General features: G+C 32.8%; 2 protein-coding genes across 6 annotated transcripts; one reads left to right on the top strand and one right to left on the bottom strand.

The window, feature by feature from the left end:
• Positions 1–3092: 3092 nt before the first annotated feature.
• LOC7469226 (citrate-binding protein) lies at positions 3093–4220 on the top strand. The gene is made up of 2 exons (XM_002307465.3): positions 3093–3560; positions 3756–4220. Exons 1-2 carry the CDS (start codon positions 3291–3293, stop codon positions 4137–4139), a joined length of 654 nt encoding a protein of 217 aa, XP_002307501.2. The 5' UTR covers positions 3093–3290; the 3' UTR covers positions 4140–4220.
• A 290-nt stretch (positions 4221–4510) lies between these two features.
• On the bottom strand, positions 4511–13355 carry LOC18099624 (sterol 3-beta-glucosyltransferase UGT80B1). 5 transcript variants are annotated; one of them, XM_024601557.2, is made up of 14 exons: positions 12109–13347; positions 11678–11829; positions 10943–11185; positions 10499–10610; positions 10049–10219; positions 9908–9971; positions 9218–9275; positions 8948–9125; positions 8044–8174; positions 7029–7131; positions 6312–6388; positions 5947–5994; positions 5536–5685; positions 4511–4928 (listed from the first exon to the last, which is right to left on the bottom strand). In XM_024601557.2, the coding sequence occupies exons 1-14, from the start codon at positions 12365–12367 to the stop codon at positions 4731–4733; spliced, it is 1944 nt and encodes a 647-aa protein (XP_024457325.1). In that variant the 5' UTR covers positions 12368–13347; the 3' UTR covers positions 4511–4730. The 5 variants fall into 5 exon arrangements, with proteins under 5 accessions (XP_024457325.1, XP_024457329.1, XP_006383628.1 ...); XM_024601558.2 differs by having other exon boundaries at positions 4782–4928; positions 5468–5685; positions 12109–13355; XM_024601561.2 differs by lacking the exon at positions 11678–11829 and having other exon boundaries at positions 12109–12258.
• Between the last annotated feature and the right edge of the window lie 5055 nt (positions 13356–18410).

Here is an 18410-nt window from a genome sequence, read left to right as displayed (position 1 = left end):
TTTATAAACCAACTTAAAATAATTAGTTTTTGTCAAACATTAACTCGACTTTATTTTAAAAAGGAAAAAAAAAATTAACCCGACTGGAGTAAGTTTTGTTGTCTTCATTTACCTACTTGGCGCAAGTTAAAGTGCCTCATTTTTTACATTTGGGCTTAGTAGAATTATGGATTGGGCTTTTATTAAAAACAGGATTGTAGACTGGGCTTTACTGCTTGTCATCCAGGCCGTTATCATCAGGTATGAATCTAATACAATTAATTTAGTAGTCCTGTCGTTGAAAGGACAAAAAAATGTGGCAGCCCAGAAACTATCGTAGAATGACCTCTAAAAACAGGTTTAAATTGGCTTAGACTTCACAAATAAGCTCAAGTCGAGACATGGTAACCTGGGTTTTGAGCATCTCTCATTTGCGTCCTCGTTTGTATTTTATACTCCCCCTCAAATCCATGTTAGAAACAAGGAACCTAAAGTAAAGCAAGGTGATAACTTAATATTTTTGAATTCAAATAATCACTAAACTCTAGTAAATATGGGTTTGGTGAGCTGTTAGACCCAATATTTTTAAACTCGGTTAAATACTAAATCCAAACATATGTAAGTCTGGTAAGCTGTTACACATAGTATTTTTAAGCTCAGCCAAGCACTGAGTCCAAGTAAAAGAGGCTTTGACAACCTTATCAGAATCCATATTGAACTTCGAGACTTTGATGAACTAGAGATATTTTTTGTTTGATGAGTTAAAAATATTTTTTTTTATTGACACATAAGAGATGTTTTAATACTATAAGAGAAAGATAACTTTTTAGTCCTCCCCTCCACCAAAAGATGAGAAGAATGAGTTATAAAGAACCAATGGATCCTGAAAAAAATAGGCTTTCAATCTTAATTCTCAACTATATATTTATTTTTAAAGTCTTTCTCTAAGTTATCATTTTCTTTTCTCTAAAAATAGATATTTACTTAAGTATCAAAAAGTTCTAAAATTTATTAAAGATGACATTTTATAGGTATCACGTATCAGCCGACTATCTTGGTTAAAAAAAATAAATTAAATTACTAGAATAAAAAAAAATTAGTTGATTATCCAAAACATAAATACTACCTCCAACCTACTTAAATTTTTTAAAATATCATCGCTTGTTATTGAGATAAAAAAGAGAGAATATGATTTACAACGAATCATTCCCACACGATTCATCAGTTTATTGTTTTATTTGTCATAATTGAAACATTACGTAATAAGTTTGTTTAACAACAATGATTAACACCCCCCCCCCTTTTTTCTTTTGAAGAAAGAAGAAAGCATGAATTAAAATCAATAACTAGAAATTAAACCATCAATTCACATTAAATAAAAAAATTAACTAAAAATTTAGAAATAATTTCATTAATTAATGTCAAAATCTATTCTCAGTAAACATATTTATGATTATTATTTTTTAATTAAAAAATAAAAATTAACTCAAATCAATTTATAAAAACTACATCAAACAAAACCTGATGTAAAGTCAAAATCCATTTATAAATAAATAATCACATGCTTTGCACGTGTATTTTAGTTTTAAAACTTTAATAAAAAATAGCGATTAAATAGACATAACCTCAAGATTATCAATTACAATCTTTTTTAAGCCAGAGACCATTTTTTAATGAAGAAAGTGATATTATTAAAAATAGCCATAATATATAGATTATCCTAGCAAACAGTAATTGTGAACTTCACAGACGCAATGTTCAGGATGAAGATTTCACTATTCAAAATAAAGATATTCAAAGTTATATTTTTGTGTTTTAAAAATATTTTTTTTAATATATTTTATTAAATTAATTTTTTTAGTGTTTTTAAATTGTTTTGATATATTGATGTTAAAAATAAATTTTAAAAAATAAAAAAAATATTATTTTAATATATTTTTAAATAAATTTTTTTTAAAAATAACCTTTTCAAAAATGATAAATAGCTTTTAATGCGGTATCAGGTCCGTCTGAAATCCAAGAGGTTAATTAAGCAGTGGAGTAAAGATTTAATGGCAACGACGCTAATGTCTAACAAAAAAATCCACAGCAAACTGCTCGTTAGAATTAAACTGTCACTATGCATCCAATCTAGCTAGTAGATTTCTACTTTGGTCTGAAACAAACTAGATGAATAATAAGGGTTATTTATTTATTTATTTATGAACTTCTCTTACCCTAAACCCCGTGATGGTTTTTGTAGCTCTTATAGCTATGGGGTAGAATTGCATGGAGAGGAATTCATAATTGTTCATTTCTTTTCCACCAATAATTTTATAAATTGATTATGGGATAAATATTTTAATATTTTTTGTAGCTCTTATATATATTTATTACTAAAACTAGTCATATATATTACTATACAAATTAAAATTAATTAAAACCAGTAATAAGAAGCATCATGGACTTTCATATGTCAAATTACTTATTATTAAATTGATAAAATATAAATATGTCTTTTTATATTTTAAAACACAATAAAAATATCTAAATATCCTTTAAAACAAAATTTTCAATGTTAGCACCAATGGGTAACATGGTTTTTTCAAAATTATTTAGATTAACTTATAAAGATTAATCACTAGACATTAAATTAGAAGCTGCAACTCTTGGAAGCATCTGGATGAAAACAAGATTAGCTAGAAGAGTCATCATTGTTTACTAGGCAATATTGACGTGAACGTGGGGAGGAAAATCAGGTAAACTCCATGAAGTAACGTCTGATTCGAAGTTAAAATATGGCTTCGTGCACCGTATGAAATGGAATGATCAGGGATTGGCGGAGAAGAGAGACAGCTACTTCCAGCCTGAACAATTTGTTGGCTTCTTCCCAAGGCAAGATGGATTGAAAATCTCTTGCTCAGGTCACCTGGGTTCATTCGCTAATTATTAAGGGAATAATATTTATAGCACTAGTACACGAGTGATGATAAGAAGAAAGGAGCATGTTCTTATACAGACTCCATGGATACAGAAAATGCCACAGTGCATGTGATGGTAATATTTAATTTAATGAAATGTACCTGCCTCAATGGAAGTAACTGGGCAGTTCATGTTCGAGGAATTTGTTTTTTTTTTTTACATTGGTCAAAGAGGTATATTATCCTTAGTTTTCAATTGTAAGAAAAGACATCCATACAAGTCCAACGTTTCATTCTTAATTCCCAAACTAATTCATTTCAAATGTTCTTGCTGACCTACAAATACCTGCTTTGAGCATCTTAAAGCTCACTCCAGTATTCTAGCGAGAGTTGAGGAAAGGGGAAATAAGAATGGAAAGATCTTACTCTCATCTGCTTCTCTTTTTGGCCCTTGTCTCATTAAAAAGCTTCAATCTTCTATGCAGTGCTGCTGATCCTACAGATGGTTTCACCCCTGTGCCATTAACAGAAGCAAATTTTGTGCTGCAGAAGCCATATAACGTACCGCTAAATGAGCGATACAGCTATGAAGATGGAATACGCCATTTGTGGGTCTATGCTACAGATAAGCCACATGACCCCAGTAGCAACACCCAACCAAGAACTGAAGTTCGCATTACAGTAACCCTCTTGCCCCTTTCCTTCTCTCTTAGCTAAAGGATATGGAAATCAAAGAATTGCCTACTGAATTATAGACAGTTCATTGTCTGCATCATGTGTATTTTAAAACAGAATAACTCTAAAGAAACGCAGTCCAAGCTACTGGGTCGTATATACTTCACATTCTCTAACTGGTTTGGTTTGTGGAATTTGCAGGGTCTTGACTATTCATCAGGAGTGTGGCAATTTGAAGGCTATGGTTTTGTGCCAAATGGAACATCAGGTGTGACAGTAGCACAGATACATGGTGCGTCTCATGGAGCAACCACTTTGATAATAAGGATCTACGATGGCAACATGAGGTACTATAGTGGAGACTTGGTGGCTACTGATCTTTATGACAAGTGGTTCAGGCTAAATATAATCCATGATGTGGATGGAGGTAGGCTAACTGTATTCATTGATGGTGAAGAGAGATATTCAACCCACGATCAAGGGCCTGGCGATCTGTACTTCAAATGTGGAGTCTATGCTGCGCCTCGCAATATAAGCTATTACATGGAATCAAGGTGGAGAGACATCAAAATATATAAGAAGTGATAATATGTGTGGATATGTAATAAGGTGGCTTTTGGTGTGGAAAATAATTGAGATTTAAAGTATTTCTCTCTGCTTCTGTTTCTCTCAAGTGATTTTGAAAAAATCAGAAATAATTGGCCTTGAAATGCCCTTTTCGGGATGGGATGTAAAAATACCTTGAAATGGTTTCGTGATTTTGAACACTTCACCTAAGAATCTACCATTGATAAGAGTGATTATAGGTTAAAACATGATCAGGTTGTGTTGCAGTTCAGTTCGATGAACTAGATGTTTCAAAATATCCTGTCAAATACTGTATTTATCAAAGGGCGTTTCCTCACACTCACCTGGCTTTGATTTGCCACAATATGCTGCCATAAATTCAATCAAAATTCAGCAACCCAAGTCTTTTTATTTTATTTTTATTTTTAATAGCAGATCACAAAGTAAGAAAGTGTTGGCAAAGTAACCTTACATGTAGCCCTCAAAACCATACCAGCTATGAATGGAATGAATGGAATGTCTAAAACAAATTATGCTTTACTTGAAAAGGTCAAAAGAAAATGAAAACAAAAAAACATCTACACAACACGGAAAGACCCTCCAAGAAGCTTATGAACAGGATAGGCAGCACCACTTTTCAATTTGGATAAAAAACCATTGCAGGGGGTTCGGCTGTTCATTGTCCTCTGAAGATGAGGCAGGCAAGGGTAGCTCGGGAGGCAAATGTCGGTGAAATGCATCAACTGCAGCTCCAACACCATCTTCATTTTCTATCAACTTAGCCAATTCCACAGCTCGAGATTTCACCTGACCAAGTTGAAAGTCCCATTAGGAATTTGAAAAGGCAGCTTCTTATAAAAGTGGTGCATAGGAAGAGTGACCATGCAACTTCCCATTTCATGTTGCAATTTGGTGATAAGCTAGCATGATCGATATGAAAACATAATGGATGAAGAATTCAAAAATGGTTAATCACATACAATTATGCTCCATTTAGAACCTAGATTCAGCTGAGTTTCAATAAACATTTTATCTTCTTGAGAACATGAAATCGTTCTGCACCTGGAAAACACCTTTGATGGTGACTTTTATAAAAGTCATAAAGACGCCACCCAATTCAGATACAACTAGACGAAAGTGAGTCGTAACAAAAAATTGTTAAGTCGCAGTGAAAATGGTGCTCTGACTTATAACTTGAGAATTATTGTGAAAATTATTAAAAGATGACTGGAAGAATCAACTAATAACAAATATACCCAAAAAAAGGAATTAGCAAGATTTTCTGATAATTAAGGTAACTACTATTGCAAACACCAAAAAACACTAACAAGAAGATAAAATCACACCAGTGAAATCTAATATATTTGTGATATTATATGAATCGACTCTTCCATGCACAGCACATTGCAATTACCTCAGGCTCTCGCATGAATCTTATTGCATTTGAAAGGCTCTCAGCACTGAGCCTAGCTATTGGTATCGGTGCAGGTCCTAGTCCTTTTTTATGCACCCGATCACCCCAGAAGAACTGATCGCCAAAGAATGGCACTATAGTTGTCGGGCACTGCAATTAACATTTTTGGAGATAAGGTCAACATGTAAAAATTGGTTCTAATAAACAATTGAGTTGCTTAATTTGAATAGGTTACAAGCTATATCTCTTAATGCCATTTCCAAGCACATAATACCTTCGGATTCATTGACATGAAAATCTTCAAGAAAGAATAAGCTTAATGAAACTGATTATTTTGATGGGTCAATTCCCACATGAAGTCAAGAGAACATTATCATAATAAACTATTTGAAAAAAAGAAGCAGCATTTACCCCAGCTCTTAGTCCCATTGCCGTGGTTCCGGCACCACCATGATGAACCTGCATTTCATTTGTAAACATCTTCCAATTAACTATCTGGTTAAGAAATGTTACCAAAATATACTCAAGTAACACAGTATTATAATGGAGGTGTTCATTACAGATAGTATGTCATTCTTATCATTCATCCATATCATTAAATCTAGGCAATACCACAGATCCCCATATGATTTATGATTGTCTAGTAGTTATGGAGTTGTTAGGAAGAAAATATGATTGGAAGTGGGTAAAAGGAGAAGGAAAAACAAAAGACCATACTGGCAAAGTGCACAAAGTTCTAATTTGCAACATAATTACGATCTTATAATATCACTCACCACAGCAGCACATTGAGGAAACAACCAATCATGAGGGCAATCCTTCAAAAGGAAGACACTGTCGGGTACTTCCATAACTGCAAGACACATGACGACAATCAGAAGAGAAACTATACGATTTTCACAATGTAGTACGCATATGTGTTTTCATTTTATAATCAAAAGTCACACAATTTCAAACTATTATAATGACAGAAGACAAATTGGTAACAATACTTGAGGAATTCTACAATTTCCTATCAAACAAGTAGTGGTGGTATAAGAATGGGATAGAAGACAAATCTCTTAATAGAAGAAACAAGGGAGTGAGAAAGTAAAACACGAGCTAAGAAGGCAATCCAATCCCACTGAATATCAGCCAGGGAAGTAATAACTTACAGAGTAGTACATTTATTTAGAATCTTGGAAAGTGTCACACTCTAAGTAAGTGCATATCTGTACAGCTAATTAAAAATATTTATTTAGAAGCTTCAATTATGCCTACGTGAAGCATTCCTTTTGATTATTGTTGACTAAATTGTTAAATCACAAATTAATCACCAAATCCAGGTAAAATAACAGAAAAATGAATAGAGATTCACCAGTCAACAAAGCCATATGCAGACAGCAAGACATTTGTATGCTGGTACAAATGAGAACTATGCTATACATGACTCTTTGAAAAACTGATCAGTATCTGCAAACAGGCATAGGAAAAGCTGGAACGAAAACACTTACAATTTCCAAGATCTCCCCAACCTTGATCAACTATTCCTCTTTGTCCAGTATCTTTCAAAGCCTCCAGTATTATGTCCATAGTATTCTTGGGATCTTCAAGAGGCTTCACAAGCAAACATATAATAGTTTAAATTATGTACTCTAAAAAAACTTGATGAAGAAAAGAAAATTCTATTGGCTAACTACATGAATTTAAAATATAATGGAAAGACGACACAAGGATTAATAGACATTTAATTTTGAGATATAAAGAAGCAGGAAAAAAAGGAAACTATGCAAAGTTTATTGAGGACAGCAATCTTAATTGGAGTGTAGATCATGCAAAGATAAGAAAATATTCAAACAAAAATACAGAGAACAGCATGCCCAACATACTAGCATTGTGTTTTTCAATTACATCTTTTCTCTCTTTTTTTCTTTTAGAGTTTTTCACTCATATATGTCATATGAGAATAGGAATTTAGCAGAGGGCTCAGCTGTAATTGAAATATTTGGTTAATAATATCAAAGCTCTAATTTTTCTCAAGTTAATAAATTCATCCTTCAGCTTCAATGATATAATACACCAATTTACAAAATCACCAAGGAACGAGATTTTCTTGAAGTGGCATTTCCAGAGTCAGCACAAGTTTAAAAGTGAACTTTGTGGTTTCACAAGTTACAATACTTAGCCATAAATTATCAGTTATTTTTTCACTGACACTAGGAAATTATAGGTAAAGAAATTAATTTTCAACCAAGCTCCAACATATACAATCTCAAACTCTTCTAGGCCTCGTTCATTCATCAATATTAAAGGTTGTTCTGGCTCACAATCTAGCAAACACCCATGAGATTCACAATAAAAGTCACAGTATATATGTATCAAAAGGAACTACAAACTACTAAATAACATCTAGAGGAAAAAAAAAGCTATTGCATAGTGAGGTACATCATCCAACAAACAGAACAAACAAAGAGAAACAAAAAAATGCATGACAATGAAACTATAACAGCTTCAGGGAAATCACCATACCATGCTCCCGAATCCAATATATATGGGTTCAGTTCCTTTCTGAATCCATTGCAGGAACTCTTCTTTAGGTTCATATTTTGATCCAAGATTTAACAAACAATAACCAACAACATCGACTAAAGGCCCCCAGTCTGCAGATAAGTTAATAAAGTCGATTATACATATGAAGCACGAGTGTTTGCATTTGGCTGAATAGAAAGATTATTACAAAGACTACGAAAAACACCCTTAATGTCACAAAAGGAACCAAAGGGGGGAGATCAAAGTTGATTAAGAATACCAGTTAGCATCAGTGGTTGAGAGCAAATAAAAACATTGGTCTGACTAGCTCTCTCCTTACTAGAGGAGAAAAGCAGTAATGGTAATAGATAAGTAAAATAAAATGTAACAAACATAATAATGATTGGCTGATTAAACTGACTCTTCAGATTTCCAGCTGGGAAGTACTCAGAACTAGAATAAATGTTAAGTTTGTGACTGCTTTTAATCATGTAAATAGCTAACCTCTTCTTCAGCAATAGAAACATGAAATCTGTTTAAAGAATGAATAACCTCAAAGTATTTTCATCATAGTTCAGTAAGTAAAAACCAATCCTAGGTGCAGACTAGAAATTTAAAATGAGAAACATTTTTGTATGAACCTTTGAGGCTAGATATGTGCTTAACATCTAATAATTTCTTTTTACCATGTCCCTGATTTTGCCTCTTCCCATAAAAATAAAAAGAAAGGAAAGAAGAAGGAAAGAATTGGGTTTTGATTGAGAGGTAGAGGTAACATAATTTGGAGAAAGTAGCATCCTCGAATAACAATGTGTTATGGATTGAAGGCACTATAAGGAAGACAGCAACATAGATATCTGAGCTTGAGAAGATTATCAACAGTATAACTAAATGGAAACCTTACCACTTGGCTTTGGCACAAGATGGGAACTCCACATATAACCTGTTGGCAGATGAGATATTGATCCATGGTACGTACTGAAGTACGCGATCGGTGGAAGCTTCAACTTTCTTTTCCGGAATTCATTTATATAGCCTCTCATTCCCCACCATATCAGTAAATCCACAACTATGTATGAAAGCTGGATCCATGGAAACAGTTTGTGGTGATTAGTCCAATGGTTCACAGGAAAAAAGAAATTATAGGAAAATGTGACACCAAGAAAGAACATACCCAATAACCAGCACTTTGAGGTACACGTGCTAAAGGATGAGGAAATTCATATGTTGGCCTGCCTATTGAAGATGGAAGTGAGAAGGCATAGCCTTGAGTAGAAAACTAACAGATAAACAAACAAATAAACAAAGCATAATTCACTAAAGATAACATGCTTTTAAAATTTATTATTAACCTTTTCCTCAAATTTCCATTTTGGTTTATATCAGTCTCTAAACCTTCTTTTTCCTGTTTTATTAACCATGACAAAACACTAGTACTGGTATAGGCTCGACGGCACTTTCTGTATTCCCGCGCCCCCCGTGTGCAGACACCATTGATTTTCTGGTTGCATTATCCAAGAATCATCAGGTTCTCCTTAAATCAGAAATTCATGCACTTAAGAAAGAATGCATGTGAATTTTCCAAGTCAGCTATGTGTGGATCAAAATAATTAGCATGAGACTCAAGCAATCATGTGTACTTTTAGTTAAACTCATGGAAATGTCAAAAAGCATATCCATTAAATCTGAATCCAAAGAAAAACCGTTGTTCTCTATCCTTCTGTTTCTAGAAAACAGTAGAAGAATCATACCATAGCAGGCAACACAGGATTTTCTTCAAAATAAATGTTATTCAAACTGATGATTCAGGTGTTCCAAGTAGTGTTAGTTTCAAATCACAAGCAAGTGATCACTCGATACTCACGTCCAAGGCATTGTGAAGAAAATGTGAATTGGTATATGAAGAGCTTCAGCAACATGTACATGTCCTGCAACAGAGGAGGAAAGTTAGAGTTTGATGAATGCCATTTTATCTTACTATATCCTTAAGTTCCTGCTTGCTCACCATATGCTGGAGGGTTTGCAATAATTGCCTGGGCTTTGAAAGGCACGCCAGTTTCCATATCTGGTTCTGTGCATGCTGCAAGAAGAGATTCAATAATGGCCTTCAGTTGCTTCCTCTGTGTGGATATTTCTCCTGGTGCAGATGGGATGAAACCTTTGTTTCTCGCCATATCTGAAAACAAGTCCTCGCATTTAGTCGAATAACACATTCAGTTTAAGGACACTGATATCTTAGGTTGCAATTAATAGCAAACTGTACTGCTTTAACAGCTGCTAAAAAAAAAGAAACTACTTGTCAACCTGATATTGATGCATTTAGTCACCAACTCCTCAAAGCTACAGAAGATTAATGACACACATAGCGATATAACAACTTTCGGGGTGTTGTTGATGGAGTCATGATCAAAGACAATATTGCAAAAGGGAATTCAAAATATTAGGGAGCTCTTACATTCTGCCAATACCCGAGGATCACCGCCCAAAGGATAAAAATCTACACCAGCTGATCTTACAAAACTGCTGAAGTTAGCATGAGTTGCCAGCCTAACATGATGACCAAATTCCTGCTAGAAAATATTTGATCATTTGCAAATTAAATTACAAAACCTATAATGATATAGTAAACTAGAGATTGGGGAACATGTGATGCTGACATCAGGATTTTAACAGTGAATCATGTAAAACTTAGGCAAGATTGCCCGTGAATTTTGCAAATAACAAGGATAAAGTACAAAACATCCAACTCTTTCTTGAGTAAAAACAAAAGCATACAAGTATAATAAACGAAATCAATACATAGGGCATACAAGAGATGGGAACTAGGACATAGAACATAAATGACATTGCAAAAATAAAAATAGTACACTAAGTAATCAGTAAATTAGTATAAACATGCCTGAAGTCTTTCTGCAATAGCTAGAAAGGGCTGGACATCTCCTCTTGTCCCAACCACTAGCATAGCAATTTTCAATCTTGGAATTGATTTCTTAGAACAAGAAATGCTATCATTGACATAAAAGGACGCCCCTTCAACTGAGTGAAGCTCTAACAACTCTGAAGCAACAGGAGCATTTTCATCTATATCAACCTCAACTGTTCCGTCGTTTTGTATCTTGACTAGCTCTATGATTAGTTTCTTCTGAAAACCAGTGTAAGATGAGTCATGAAGAATAGAGTGAAATCATATGCAGGCATAAAAAGTTCAGAGATTCAGATCCAGCTGAACAGGATAAAGATCTCGCTTGATAAGCGATCATCAGATTGCCAAAATAAACTAGCAATAAATGTCATAGAGCAACAACACTTTCATATTTGAAACCTTGTTAATGGGGAAAGAGAGGCAGGCTATCAGATACTCCACCAATCATAGATGTTGGTTTATGAGAGCCATAACAAAAATAACATGTAATTTTAATTAAAATAAAACTGGGGAATTTCAAAAGAGATAATAAATCGGCGAGGAGCATATACTATGCAGAGACACAACATGGGAATCATATATAATCAGACACGGTATATGCATAATGCAAATAAATCATTTCTGGCCTTTTAGCATAGGTTCCAAACAATATATATGACCACACATAAGGAAATTTGCAGATGCATCCATGTATGTGATCTTGCTAATTACCTTTTCACGCTCTGACAGTCTATTCAATTTTAGCTCATACCTTGAAGCCCTGTTCTCCGTCTTGGATCTGTAGAATGTAATATTATTATCATCATCATCAAACAGCTGATGACTGTGATCGTCAACAGGAGCATTGATGCACAGATTCAAGCCTTCAAGATCAGATGCTTGACATCAGACAACATATCAAATCAACTCTATAATGATGCAAAAGGGAAAAAAACCTTAACCATGTAATATTAAAAGTAGATAAAATTTTAGAACTGAAAGAGCAGAAGTGGATTAGGATTATTGTTCGTCTCAAGTATAGAGAAATAATAAAGCTGGAGACCCTTAGGACTAAATTCAGCAAGTATAATAAAGTTTCAATCAGGTACGCTGTATAAAGCAAAAGAAACAACGACTTAGGCTGCCAAATATCAAGTACTAACCTCTTCGAGGTGGAGGAAAAATCAAATTTTTTGATTTGAAAATCTCTAGAGCTAATGGCTGCTTCCCTGACTTTGTCTTCTGCTTCTCTGCTTCCTGAGAAGAACCTGCTTCAGATTGTTCCTCCGAAGATACGTAAGCAACTGTCACTGATTCATCACCTCCACTGGTCTGATCAAAACTCTTATTCAGATGATAGTTGCTGCCCCGTCCTTCCTCTTCTGAATGCTTTAATGGATGATCAAATCTATTATTAACCATTTCATCCAATTAGCAGCTTCAACCTAGTCTCAAAGTGCGCAAGAACAGAATCAACAAGTAAATCTTCACTGAACCCAATCCACAACTGCAAAACCCTTAATCAAATGTTTCGGGTTTCCAACTTTAAAACCCTTTAACAAGAAATCCCAATTTCTCAAATCTCAGACCCCTCCAAGTTCAGAGCTTGAAACTACCATACAACCAAAATCATCAAGTCGAACTTAAAATACCCCCAAATCTTAAACCCTTCACCAACAGTTCCCACTGCACAAACCCTCACTTCTCCTCAAGAATTTGAGCTTGAAAAACCTCACAGATCATCAAATCTAAACCCTTCAACAACAACTCCCAATCACCCAACTACGCAAACTAATCCAAAAACTACAGCTAACACCTCAACCTCGAAGCAAAACTAACAATACCCGGAACTCCAATAGCCGTCAAACACATGGCACAATTTTAAATTCTTGAAATTGCGAGTGGAAGATAAATGTAAACAAGGAAGAAGAAGGTGGGTATGCGCCAAAAGTCCAAAGAAAGACCGGAATTAAAGTTTTTTAAATGCTATAATAAGAAATACACTTAAGCAAAAAACAAACAGACAACCACAACAACCAGTCAATTGGATAAACAAAGCAAGTTAAGTAAGGAATTTGTCGGGGTGTTTAAAACTTTAAACCGCCATAAAAGGCAAGAATTGAAATAAATTTAAAAGGAAAAAAAAAAACGGAAACCACACAAGACACAACCCTACAAGACCGGAACGTTCCTGCCCATGTACAGAAGATAAGGGCTGTTTTTATACTCATTAATTGTTCACGAATCATGACCATCACTTGATTGAGGAAAGAAACACAGAAAGAAATTTATATTTTTTTTTCCTGGAAGATGGAGAGGTCAAGATTTTTTAGACAATGAGGCAAGTTCAACAGGTGTTGATTATGTAAGCAAGTCTGCTTTCCTTCACTGTGTCCGAGAGTGAGGTGAGGACACGAATTTGAAGTCCTAGGAAAGAAGGACCCTTTTCGACCGTGGATCGTTGAAAAGTTTTTTTTTCTAAAAAAATATTATTTGAAGAAGATTCGGTAAAATAAAATAGTTTCATCTTATTGTGTTTTTAAAGCGTGATGTTTATTAAATATGATGTTTTTGAAACGAGATAATTATATGCCGTGTTTTTGAAGTTTGATATTAACTAAATACTAAATAGATGTAGTTGTGCTACTGATAAATTTTGATTATTTGATAAATGATGTAGATATAGATAAATAGAATATAAATAATTTAATAATACAATATTCAAATAATTCTAATATATATATATATATATATTAGAATTATTTGAATATTGTATTATTAAATTATTTATATATTTATTTTGCATGTATATATGGTGTTTTTTTACATTAATAGGGATATTTGTAATAATAAATGTCGCATCCGACATCGCGGCGGCTCACAAAAATAATTCTCGAATATGAAAAAAGAACAGATTTCTAGCATTTTGTTTTGTTAGAAAAAATATCTTGTTTAAGGGGTCGTCACCTAATATTATAGTCACTAGAAACCCTACCTGGTCAACAGAGATTCTATAGTATGTGACTGGTTACGTAAAAGAAAAGATGTTATCACCTCTTAAACGTTCTGCCTGAGGCAGACTGCATTGCTGATTTTGTCTTAAATTACTAAATATTTATTCGCTTATGCTATGATGATTTGTTTATAATATTCTTGACTCTGGCGTCAGTGAATATTCAACTACGAATATCTTCAACTCTGGCGTTGGTAAATACGTAGCTATAAAATAAATTAGATCAATATTTTTTATTCCCTATTCTAGTGCCAGTCAATAAATAAAAATAAATTTATTTTTACGTATGCACATATTTTTTATTTTTCCAGTTAAATAAAATAAAATACAACGAATAAAAATAATATAAATTTAAACCGGTATTTTTATTCCTGACTCTGGCGTCAGTGAATAAACCAATAAATTTACATTATTTTTATTCATTCATACATATTTTTTATTTTTTCTATTTTTTTATTTTTTCTATGTTTTTATTATTTATGTTTTTTGGGCTGGGCCCAGCTCAGCCCACATGGGCTGGGCTAGACCCAGCCAGCCCGGCCCGGTCACTGGCCCAAGCCAGTGACCTGGCCGAGCAAAAGCAACACGCGTTCAACAAGCCACGCGTGTTGCTGCGCCGTGCAAGTGAATTAAAATTCACTTGCACAGTGTGCTGCTAATAAGTTGAAACCGAACGAAAGGCAGAGGAAGCGGCTTACCTTGGTTGGCTGAAGGCGACGAAGAGGATGACAAAGCTCCTTCTGTGTGATTGAACCACGCTTGGCAGGGCACCCTTTCCACCTTTCCTTGCGTTCTTCTCTCTGGGTTTTGCGTTTCCTTTGCTTCTGGTTATCTAGCCTATTATCCCGGTTCTTTGAGATGAAGGAACGAAGACGATGGCAATGCTGGGGGTTCTTTTTTTTTATTTGCAGGAGGCGATCAAGAAGAAGGTGATGTTAATGTTGGTATTCTGGGTTTTTTGCTTGCTTTTATCTCTGTTTTTGCTCTGTATACTGTTTTCTTTGTCTCTGTTTTCTGGGTTTCTTTTTTTTTTGCCTCTCCTGGTTTTTTTTTTTCGTTCTCTCTCTCTCAGCCCCTCGGTTCTGCCCTTTTTTTTCCCGTTCTTGGCTTTTTCTTCCCCCCGGTTTTGCTCTTTTTTTCTCCTCCACGCTCTCTCATCTTCTATGGCTTTATAGCCAGAGAATGCCAAGCATCTCTACAATTGAAACGGCTTCAAAGCCATTACTGCAGAAACCGTTCCTGTGGAAGGAGACGAAGAAGGCGATGCTGATTTCTAGAAACGGCGCCATTTGTGTGATGGGAATGGCCATTTGCAATCTAGTCACTGAAGTTCTGAAATCGTGTAATCAAGCTCCTAGGTAAATTGTAATTGGACCCCTGTATTTCGGCGCTTTTTACAAGCTAATCCTTGGACTTTAATCTGTTGCAATTTGGCTCCCAATTAACCCCAAACTTTGCTATTTCTTCAATTAAGTCCCTGATTTCATTAATTTAATTAAATCCAAGTCCAATTAAGTCTCAAAACTTATCAATTATCCAATTAAACCCTTGATTTGATTAATTAAATTAATTCCAAGCTTAATTAAGTCTCAAAACTTATCAATTCTCCAATTAAAACCTTGATTGGATTAATTAAATTAATTTCAAGCTCAATTAAGTCTCAAAACTTATCAATTCACCAATTAAACCCTTGATTGGATTAATTAGATTAATTCCAAAGTTTAATTAAACCTCAAAACTTCCAATCATGTTGCCCTTAACTCAAATTTTAATTCATTCTTCATTTATTTCATTTTACTTGTTTTTCATCATTATTATTTTTTCATCATCATTTTTTTTCATCCTTTTCAGTAAATAAAATAATAAATAAATTAATAATAATAATTAAAATAAAAAGGTCAAAAATTGGGTTATGACAATAAATATGAGAATATGTTGAGTTTAGTTAGAATTCATTGATTGTCGTTATTATAATTTTTTGCATGTTTTTTTTTAAATAGGATAACATTTTGGGTAAGGTTAGGAAACTCTGTTCAAATTTTAATAAAATTATAAATATTTTAACTCTTTAAAATCATAAAGTAAATAAAATTTTAAATTAATAAATACTATGATTTTATAAACTTTTTAAGGCTTAAAACACGAAAATGACCCAAAACCTTACAGTAGTCAAAACAGTCTAATTGTTTTTACTACAATTCAACCGTTTTATCAAATGTTCAGTCGTTTTTCAAAATGGTTTACTTGAGAATGTTGCGGTTCAAAAACGCAATATTTTATTAATGTCACAGTTGTGAACCGTGACATTATTGAAATGTATTGTTTTTTAACCGCGATATCTTTAAATTGTGCTATTTTACTAAAAAAAATTCATCTTGTTTTATCTTGACATTTAATTATATTTTGAGTGCTAATAATGCAATTTATCTATTAAAAATGCCGTGGCCAAAGGTAATATATAACTATAAATCTATTGCCGCCATCCAACTTGTTGGATCAAATTCTTGAAAATATATATATAAAAAATCTAGGTGTCATAAATATTTTTTTAAAAAAATAAAAAATATAAAAATTGATATTATATAATTTAGTTGATTTATATATTTGAAAACAACCTAAAAATTAATACTATATTTTATTTTAAATAGATAGCAACATATTGTATTGACTTGAATTAACTTGGGTTAATTTAGAAAATTCACAACCATAGTTATAATTAAGACCATGATAACTTTATAGAAAGTAAATCAAAACAAATTATAAAACATAATTCTTAATCAACTTAATGTTGAAGGATGAAATTTAAAAAAAAAATCAATTAAAACAAGAATCTAAAAAACAACCCGAGTCAATCAAGGTTAACCTACCAAACTCATGAACTAAGTTATAAGATAAGGATAACCTTATAGAAAGTAAATTGAAATAAATTATGAAACTCAATTCTCAAACAACCCAATATTAAATGATAAATTTTTTTAAAAAATCAATTAAAAAAGCACAAAAAATAATTCGAGTCAACCTGGGTTAACATGCTAAACCCGTAAACTGAATCATGAGACTAGAATAACCTCATAAAAAGTAAGCTGGAAAAACAACTCAAGTTAACTCAGGTTAACTTACCAAACCTGCAACCCGAGTCATGAGCTTGGGGTAACCTCATAGAAAGCAAATTGAAATAAATTATGAAAAACATTTTTCAATCAACTCAATGTTGAATGATGAAATTGAAAAAAAAATAACCTTAAAAAAAAGACTAAAAAAATTATTTGATTCAACCTGGGTTAGCCTGTCAAATTTGTTACTCAAGTCACAAAACTGGAAAACCTTATAAAAAACAAATATAAATAAATTATGAAATTTAATTCACAATCAATAAAATATTGAAGGATGAAATTAGAAAAAACAAATTAATGAGAAAAGGGGGGGGGGGAACTTGACCTAATCAGGTTAACCTACCAAACCAAAGATCTAAGTCATGTGATTGATATAATCTTTTAAAAAACAAATCAAAACAACTTATGAAATTTAATCCCTAAAAAACTAAATTTTAAAGGATAAAATTAAAATTAAAAAAATATAGATAAATTAAAAAACAAAGCATTATTGAAATTAATAGTGTTTTATGAGGTGGTGTATAATAAAAATACTATTTTTTTTTAGTATTTTGTTAATTGATCAATTTTGATGAACTAGAAAAGGGTGAAATTAGATTATTATTATTATTTAAAAAAAAAAAGAGGCAGAAGAAACGGATGAAATTAATATTGACAGGAAGCCGGAAGGTAGCCATGAAGAAATTAATTATGAACGTATGAATGCATGTTTGCGTTATTCGCCTAAAACTTAATTGAAGAAGGAATTTAATTTTTGATATAAAAGAGCTCATATTTTAAAAACATGTTAATTAAACAATGAATAACCAATTTATTTTCTTATAGTAAATCACTCGTAAAGAAGATAGAAACTTATTAGGGTTTTTTCTTTCTTTCTCAGGTTATACAAATGAGAGCTCAAGATTCAAGTCTAATTCTTTAGAGCACTTATTAGATAAGTGATTTGTGTTATATTGCAGACATGATTAAAAAAATCTTAATGGAAAAAAATAATGTTTAAGTGACACTAATATTTTTAAAAAGTAAGAATTTGAAACTCATGTCATTTACTTTACTTGGTGCAATATGCTTGGTTGATTTAATAATATAATTAAAAAAATATCGACAACAAATAAAGCAAAAAAATAACAATAATTAACTATTAAAAATTAGCCGTCAATATCATACTTGGGATGAAAAAAAAGAAAATGATTTTGGAGACACCGCCGCACCACCAAAAAAGAGTTCATTGAAATAGTTATAACACCATAGGAAAAGGTAGCACGACGACACTGAAAGAAATCACATGTGTCGTTAGAGCAACGATCCAGAAAGCAAATGAAATAAAAGATCATAAAAT

The sequence above is a fragment of the Populus trichocarpa genome, chromosome 5 (genome assembly GCF_000002775.5).
Source record: "Populus trichocarpa isolate Nisqually-1 chromosome 5, P.trichocarpa_v4.1, whole genome shotgun sequence".
In the NCBI taxonomy this organism is placed as follows: Eukaryota; Viridiplantae; Streptophyta; class Magnoliopsida; order Malpighiales; family Salicaceae; genus Populus; species Populus trichocarpa.
The sequence above is the reverse complement of the archived record's forward strand: the minus strand, read 5'-3'. Positions and strand labels throughout refer to the sequence as shown.